This window comes from Salmo salar, chromosome 17, assembly GCF_965601325.2.
Source record: "Salmo salar chromosome 17, fSalSal1, whole genome shotgun sequence".
Taxonomy (NCBI): domain Eukaryota; kingdom Metazoa; phylum Chordata; class Actinopteri; order Salmoniformes; family Salmonidae; genus Salmo; species Salmo salar.
This window is the reverse complement of record NC_138307.1, coordinates 17,512,068-17,520,516: the sequence shown is the minus strand read 5'-3', so window position 1 is coordinate 17,520,516 and position 8,449 is coordinate 17,512,068. Positions and strand designations below refer to the sequence as shown.

The following is an 8,449-nucleotide window of genomic DNA, read 5'->3' as shown; positions in this document are numbered from 1 at the left end:
TTCATATACTGTACTGTTTTTATGTTGCGTTATATCAAAATCACAAAAAGATTGAAAATATTAAACAATTTCAAATGTATAGATTTTCAAACATGTCTAGGCTGTGAGTGTGAAAATCGACATTAAAATAAGACAGTAGCTGCAACGTTAAATGATTTAAAACAAACTAACGACCACACAGTGAGCAATGATAGACTACATCATTTAATGATATCTGATGGTTTTATAATGAGAAAAACAAAGTCATTGGATTAAAGCAAAGAATGTTTGTCTTTATTCAACGCCTCAGATACATATTTACACATATACACAGATATGAATGCATATCATTAATTATATAACATCTGTATCAATACTTGTTACCGTAGGAAAATAAAGAACAAAATAATGCTGCAATGTGCTGCATAACAATGTGACACACAGTAACGACATTGTAATCTCACTGGATGCAAATCGAAAAAGATATACAGTAGAACAATAAGTTATAAAAACAGTTATAACTAAAACGGTTATAACCAAAACAGTTTAAAACCTTTTATTGTGCGTGCTGAAATTTGAGACAACCATCATTCTGAGTTGAACTTTCAGCACAGGACGTACAGTTATATTCCATCTTCGGTTTTCAGTGTACAGACTGCATTCTCAAATGAGCAAAAGGATGATATTTCTATGAATATATATCCTCTCAGGAGTTTTAAGAAATGACCATGGAAACATGCCCCGCCAACCAATTAATAAAATATCTTTGATATACTTAGACCCACGAAAACATATCCATGGTCCTCATACACAACATACACATATTCAATGAAAAATACGAGGTATAGGCTAATAATATCTGTACACATCTTTCTCAAATAAATGAACTTGTACACATTGATTAACGCATACAAATATTTCCTTTTAAGTTTATACTCTCTGGTACAGTACAGTTATTTCAACATCAATCGACCTGACATGAATCTTTTTATGGGAATCTCAATCTTCAGGGGATTTCTGTGTAGTGTATAGGATTTCACTTGGAGCCAAGAGAAAATGATTCAGAAGAACACCCTGAGCACTGTTATTGAAGTTTCTATGATATCTGACCGTCCTGTAATATCGCCCCTGCCTAAAGGAACACCTGGTAGTTTAAAGCCCAGCTCTCTCAGATCACTGGGAACAAAGCCAAGAGTTCACTGATAGCCCAGACAGCACAGGTGGCAGAAGGAGAAACAGGGAGGGAGAGAGACTGGAAATGTACTGGAGGGCCTCTGGACAAAGCCATAGATATACACAGTTGACCAAACTCAAAAAGTATTTCATGACAATTCCATTCTAATTTGCATTCTTGCTAGAATGCGATTGTCTCGACACTTTTACAGTTTAGTTTGTCTTGATGGATTCAGTAGAAACGTATGAAATATAAATCCATCATCTATTTTTAAAGTCACTCAGGAGAGAGACTGAGGACATACTGAGGAAGTTGACTGCCTGACACAGAGAAACATTATGACACAACCTGTTACCAGAGTCCACAGGAGAGAGACTGAGGACATACTGAGGAAGTTGACTGCCTGACACAGAGAAACATTATGACACAACCTGTTACCAGAGTCCACAGGAGAGAGACTGAGGACATACTGAGGAGGTTGACTGCCTGACACAGAGAAACATTATGACACAACCTGTTACCAGAGTCCACAGGAGAGAGACTGAGGACATACTGAGGAAGTTGACTGCCTGACACAGAGAAACATTATGACACAACCTGTTACCAGAGTCCACAGGAGAGAGACTGAGGACATACTGAGGAAGTTGACTGCCTGACACAGAGAAACATTATGACACAACCGGTTACCAGAGTCCACAGGAGAGAGACTGAGGCATCTGTTTGTTTGTCTGTTGAAGTGTTGAGTTCAGTAGAGGAGCTCCTGGCTGCATATCACTGTCACCTTGTTGGAGTGGGAGGAGCGGTACCACGCTAGGCTAACAAAGCCTGCCTGTGTGTGTGAATGGAGCGGGTGTGTCCTTCCTTGTTCATCTCTGTCAAACAGGTAGGGGAGGCCTGAACTTCCTGTTCTCAATGTGTGCTAGCCCTCAATCACAGTAAAAGGCTAGGACACTACCTCTTATCCCTGAGTAGAGTATGTCCAGAGGAAAGCAGTCCTTCATTACCTTCCCTTCACATTGACAGATAAGCAGCTATTAGACTGCTTTCTGCTACAACCCAGGCAGCCTCCACTTCAGTGTGAGAGTGAAGTATCTATGGACTGTAATGAAAACTAACGCCTGCCAGCATTTCACTGTAAAGGCTACACCAGTAGGATTCGGCGCATGTGATAAATACAATTTGATTTGAACAGTAGTAGAGGGGAAAAGCGCACGTGTCATTTGAACAGCCAACCACTGGGTGGCGCTGTAGCTGTGTCTCAGGGCTTAGAGGGGGCAGGACTTTAGGGCTTGATGTCAGAGAAACTTGTGTAGGTTTCACTGCAGCTGGAGGAGGTGCTGAGGTTGCCAGTTACACTGCCCTCTGTAACACAACAAAACACACACAAGTTAGTTTCCATTAGAGTCCACAGATACTTCTAAAACAAACTAAAATACAGACACACTCCTGTTACTTTTCAAAACAGCTGTTTGGGTTGCAAGATACAGTCCCCTCTTGCACAAACCGAGAGAGAGACTGAAGAGAAAGAGGCAGACAGACAGACGGAGCCAGTGTACCTGAGCTGCAGAGAGACTGCGAGGACTTGGACTCTGTGATGAGGGTGAGAAGGTTGGCTGCTGCTACCCAGCCATCTTTGTTGCTCCCCAAGTTTCTAACAAACCACTGTCCGTCATCTCCCTCTTTAATGAGCTGCACCATGTCTCCACTCTTCACTGACAGGTCCTGAGGCCCTCCTTTCTCCTTCTCATAGTCCGCCACCACTGTGAACCTGTCACCGACAGCCTGGGTTCACAGGGTAAAGGGCAAAGTTCATATGTTTGCATCCAGTGTGTCATGTAACCATGTATGTTGCTAGGGAATAACAAGTAACTTTCATAACATGTTGTAGACATGTTGGCGACCATGACTCACCAGCTTCCTGCCTCCCTCATCCTCAGGGTCAGAGTTCATGGGGTCCTCGGCGCTGGAGTACCCATCATGCACTTCTGGCACGTCCATGGAGAAAGAGGCCTTGTTCCAACCTAGGGGGAGAAGGGAAAGAGAGAAGGAGAGTAGGAAAGAGAGAAGGAGAGTAGGAAAGATAGAAGGAGAGTAGGAAAGATAGAAGGAGAGTAGGAAAGATAGAAGGAGAGTAGGAAAGAGAGAAGGAGAGAAGGAAAGAGAGAAGGAGAGTAGGAAAGAGAGAAGGAGAGTAGGAAAGAGAGAAGGAGAGTAGGAAAGAGAGAAGGAAAGAGAGAAGGAGAGTAGGAAAGAGAGAAGGAAAGAGAGAAGGAGAGTAGGAAAGAGAGAAGGAGAGTAGGAAAGAGAGAAGGAGAGTAGGAAAGAGAGAAGGAGAGTAGGAAAGAGAGAAGGAGAGTAGGAAAGAGAGAAGGAAAGAGAGAAGGAGAGTAGGAAAGAGAGAAGGAGAGTAGGAAAGAGAGAAGGAGAGTAATAGAATTCAGCAAACTCGATTGATATCTAGATTAAGATTTAGCAGTGGCACCAAAAATTCCAAGACACATCCAAGATAGATTGCAATTTAGAGAATGTTATTGTCATGGAATGTTTGATCCAAACATGAAGGATAGTTTGTCAAACTAGAGAAAGGGAGTGACAATCAAGAGGAAAGGAGGAGTGGACACTAACACAATCATACACAAGACAAGGTGATAGGTACAGTGATAGGTGACGTGTGTGGTGAGAACTTGATGCAAACACATCCATTGACAGAGTACACTGCAAATCCTCAAACAGAACCACAAGAACCAGATTAGAACCCAAAGAACATGATTGAATAACCAAGAAGAACAGAGGTGGAGTCCTAGCATCCAGTGAGACCTAGATCAATGCATTGTGATCAGTCAGAAACGCAGACACACAGCAACCAACACGGCAACACATGCTACAGAGAGAGACACAGTTTGCCTTACAGTAAACAAACAACCCAAATCAGTATTTTCCGGCTGTGAATATCACACAGATATTCAACAGCAAATCTCAGAGAAGATTTGTTTGTGATTGTGGAACAAGCTAGTGATTTGTGACTATGTGTTGGGGGTAAGAAGCAGAGCAGGGTCCAGGCCAACCACACAGTGCAGCAGGGTGTTCCTCCCAGGCATGTTGTAACACTACCTCTCCTTTTGGCCTGTAAGAGACTAGAGGTGCTGAGCCACTTGGCCCTGCTCAGAGTGATGTGAGGAGTCTGACCAGGCTCTGAGGAGAAGAAGCAGTAGCAGTCAGCAACGTCGTCCAGATGAACGCTGTGTCTGCCACTCACGTGGCTTTGAAGTACACAGGTGTAGGTTGACTCATCCATCACACTGTATGACGAAGGCCTTTGAGGCCAACAAGGCATGTCATTGATTTTTCCCTTGTTTAAAACAAGACATTGTTGTATGCATCTTCTGTAGTCAACGATCGTCAAATTTGAATTCTCTTATCTGGTTCATCTCCATGTTGCTGTCCCTCGTCAGTCCAGTGTCTTTACCTAGACAGCACCATGGCACTCAGCGGGCCTGGTGGCTGAATGTCGATCATTGATCTACCACAGTTCATTCCCTCTCCAGTTTACTCAAATAATGCTTGCATGATGGTCACACAGAGATATATTTTGGGATGATGGGGAGTTGACATGGTGCTGAGACGACTACAGTGAGGGAGGATCAGGATGGATGGATGACTACAGTGAGGGAGGGTCAGGATGGATGGATGACTACAGTGAGGGAGGGTCAGGATGGATGGATGACTACAGTGAGGCAGGATCAGGATGAATGCCTACAGTGAGGGAGGGACAGGATGGATGGATGGATGACTACAGTGACCGAGGGTCAGGATGGATGGATGACTACAGTGACGGAGGGTCAGGATGGATGGATGACTACAGTGAGGGAGGGACAGGATAGGTGAATGACTACAGTGACCGAGGGACAGGATAGGTGGATGACTACAGTGAGGGAGGGACAGGATAGGTGGATGACTACAGTGAGGGAGGGACAGGATAGGTGGATGACTACAGTGAGGGAGGGACAGGATAGGTGGATGACTACAGTGAGGGAGGGACAGGATAGGTGGATGACTACAGTGACGGAGGGACAGGATAGGTGGATGACTACAGTGAGGGAGGGACAGGATAGGTGGATGACTACAGTGAGGGAGGGACAGGATAGGTGGATGACTACAGTGAGGGAGGGACAGGATAGGTGGATGACTACAGTGAGGGAGGGACAGGATAGGTGGATGACTACAGTGACGGAGGGACAGGATAGGTGGATGACTACAGTGAGGGAGGGACAGGATAGGTGGATGACTACAGTGAGGGAGGGACAGGATAGGTGAATGACTACAGTGACGGAGGGACAGGATAGGTGGATGACTACAGTGAGGGAGGGTCAGGATGGATGGATGACTACAGTGTGGGAGGGTCAGGATGGATGGATGGATGACTACAGTAGACTACAGTGAGGGAGGGTCAGGATGGCTGGATGACTACAGTGAGGGAGGGTCAGGATAGGTGGATGACTACAGTGAGGCAGGATCAGGACTGATGACTACTGTGAGGGAGGGTCAGGATGGCTGGATGACTACAGTGAGGGAGGGTGAGGATGGCTGGATGACTACAGTGAGGGAGGGTGAGGATGGCTGGATGACTACAGTGAGGGAGGGTCAGGATGGATAGATGACTACACTACAGAGTCAAACACAGGTATGACATGGACTAGATAGAATACCTTTACACCCAAAGGGAGTTGGGTCACTCTTAATCTCGTGGCATTTGGCTTTATGGTCAGGGCTAAGGGGGGATCCTGTCGGCCGAAGAAGAGAGACAGAAGAGAAGGAAACAGAGAGAAATGATAAAGAGAGCAATAGAAAAACAGCTGTGAGAGAGGGAAGAACTTCCTGAAACTGACTAGAATAATTAGCTACTTGCTAAAACTATTGGAGACATCTAAATAATGAGGCTGGGGGACAGGCCTACTAAAACAGACACTAATTCTAATATTTGATGTATTAACCACAAACTATACTGTAGTATACCTGGTTGAGAGAATACCATTGGTAATGTTAGACTTTTACCAGCAGGCTGAAGAAATTCTGCAAAGGAAAGCATGCCAAAATATCAGTCTTCAAAAGCCCTGATGCAGTCGACTACTGGAAAGGATGTGCCCTGTCTAAACTCATGTTGGGGGTAGGTTAAGAGAGCTTGGGGTTGACTTCAAAATGGAGAACATATCTTTGCCATACATGATGACAACAACATGGGGGATGCCTCCAGAACACTAGGGTTACCTTTCTGACTCTTCAGGTTGCTGAAGCCTTGAAGGGTAAAACGCTTTTTAGCCACTGATGCCCTGTCAGTGGTGGGACTGGTGACTGTCTCCTCTACAAACATGGTAGAGAAACAGGGACAGGAAGGAGAGAGAGAGTAAAATGGTTTGAAGAGGAAAAGAAGAGAAAGAAAGCTCAGATTAAAAGAGGAACAAGGAAGGAGGAAGTAGGAAAAGATTGAAGGACGGCTTGGGTACCTAACCAGACGAGGGGGGTCACTAAAACTGCAACAGAAGTTTGCTTTCTTGTCATGAGCATTTGATAGAAGTAAAAAACGTTTCTTTAATCAACAAAATAGGGCAACTCACCTTTGTGGGAGGAGGGGGAGTTGGGGTCAGAGTTGACAGCATCTGTCTTCTTCTCTTCTCCCTTCTTCACGCTCTTCTGACAGTTCCTAAATGGACTAAGAGGGAGAAACAAACAGGTGAAAAAGAGAAGAACCAACCATGTTGATTCCTTCTCTCTAACTGGCTCTAGCCATGGTTCTCTCTGTAAAATCTGACCTGAGACAGATAGGTGGGCTGTTGCTGGTTGGACTGGGAGACATTGTGTCTGACGCCTTCTTTTGACTCGATTCTGGAACAAATCATCACAGTTACTAACAGAACACAGACACAACAACAGAGAATTTAGCATCCAGATGTGTATCAACTCTGGAATGTGTGTGCGTGTGTCCGTAATGCCGCAGATCCCCTATCTTACCCCTGCAGGCCTTCAGCTGGCCAGTCAGAACCTTTCTGATCTCGTTCAACCAAGATGTTTTGATCTCAGGTGTCGCAGCCTGGACGATAAACACCTCCTCTCTGGAATTACACCAGATCTCAAACTTCTTGTTGTCACCCTTGGCGCTCTCTGTGATGCCCACCGCACTCATCTGTTTGAGAGAACCAAAGAATATTACACTCCTAAATCACTGTTGAACTCATAACATACTATAGATCCAAGTAAAAATCCAAGGAGAGCCAGCCAGACAGCGCAGCCAGACAGACTGGCAGAAAGTCAGTCAGGACATTGAGGAAGTGTTTGAAGCTGTACGAGGGGGCTTTCTCGTAACCCTCCCCCAGACAGTGAGCCAGCCAGCCAGACATAAACAGACTCACGTTGAGGGAGTGTTTGAAGCTGTAGGACGGGGCTTTCTCGTAACCCTCCCCGTTCTCCTCCCGTCTCTTACAGAAGAGCAGGGCTTTTTCATGCAGGAACAGGTGTCTCTGCATGGGCTTGAAGCGGGCCAGGTCCTTGACCTTAGCGTGACCTTTCTTGTGTTCCGTCCACACGCTGAACGACCCCTGCATCAGCAGCCTGCCCAGCTCCGTCAGGCTCCCCTGGGGATCAATAAATTAACACAATCAATCAATCACAAGTAGGAAAGATAACTGAGTGTTGTCTGTGGTACAGAAGATGTTACACTGTTGGGTAACTTCTTCCTCTCCACCCTAAAGCACGAGGAGAATAGGGGGGGTCGTGGTTAGCTGACCTCATATCCTGTGATGGCGATGAGGTGCATGGAGTCGTTGACAGCCTTCAGGATCCCCAGGATGGAGGACAGCGCCTCCTGCAGGTCCTCTGAACCCTCACAGCCCTTACTGTACTTCAGTAACTCCTTCAGTATCAGCTGGTATTTGGTTATCCTCTGGACTGGCTTGAGGAGGTACGAGTCCAACCCCAGTTTGTGTTCCAACTTTCTCTGGCACTCCTTCGTAAAAACAAACAATCACACATCAATACATTTAATTTTTAACAAGCTTACAGTATACTGATCTTGAGGATCCTCTCCAAGATACACTGAGGGCCCTGAAAGAAAGGTGAAAGGTTACCTGGAAGAAGGCGCAGTCGGAGCACTGTCTCCACAAGCTCTCGGAGCGAGGTTTGTTCTGACAGTACTTCTCATAGATCTGCAGGTCGCCCATCCTCTCCAGGAAACAGCGTCCCACCAGCTCAGGGACGTCTGTGTAGGTCTCCAGCTCCCTGAGGAATGTCCTGATGAGAGACACA

The 8,449-nt window shown here is 45.6% G+C and overlaps 1 protein-coding gene across 11 annotated transcripts in view; it reads right to left on the bottom strand.

Annotated features, from left to right (window-relative positions):
* Positions 1–251: 251 nt before the first annotated feature.
* The window catches only part of LOC106575511 (guanine nucleotide exchange factor DBS), a 61,444-nt gene continuing 53,246 nt past the window's right edge, over positions 252–8,449 (bottom strand). For 5 of the 11 annotated variants that reach the window (XM_045699024.2, XM_045699019.2, XM_082963511.1 and 2 more), the window contains 13 exons: positions 8,272–8,434; positions 7,932–8,150; positions 7,558–7,779; positions 7,160–7,331; positions 6,961–7,033; positions 6,766–6,860; positions 6,419–6,511; positions 6,167–6,223; positions 5,860–5,934; positions 4,265–4,345; positions 3,065–3,174; positions 2,710–2,935; positions 252–2,515 (listed from right to left, as the gene is read on the bottom strand). In XM_045699024.2, coding sequence (XP_045554980.1) covers positions 2,436–2,515; positions 2,710–2,935; positions 3,065–3,174; positions 4,265–4,345; positions 5,860–5,934; positions 6,167–6,223; positions 6,419–6,511; positions 6,766–6,860; positions 6,961–7,033; positions 7,160–7,331; positions 7,558–7,779; positions 7,932–8,150; positions 8,272–8,434 — 1,666 coding nt within the window. In that variant the 3' untranslated portion in view covers positions 252–2,435. Of the gene's footprint in view, positions 2,516–2,709; positions 2,936–3,064; positions 3,175–3,361; positions 4,346–5,859; positions 5,935–6,166; positions 6,224–6,418; positions 6,512–6,765; positions 6,861–6,960; positions 7,034–7,159; positions 7,332–7,557; positions 7,780–7,931; positions 8,151–8,271; positions 8,435–8,449 lie in introns of those variants that run through there. The other 6 variants (XM_045699021.2, XM_045699020.2, XM_045699023.2 and 3 more) reach the window with 6 other exon arrangements.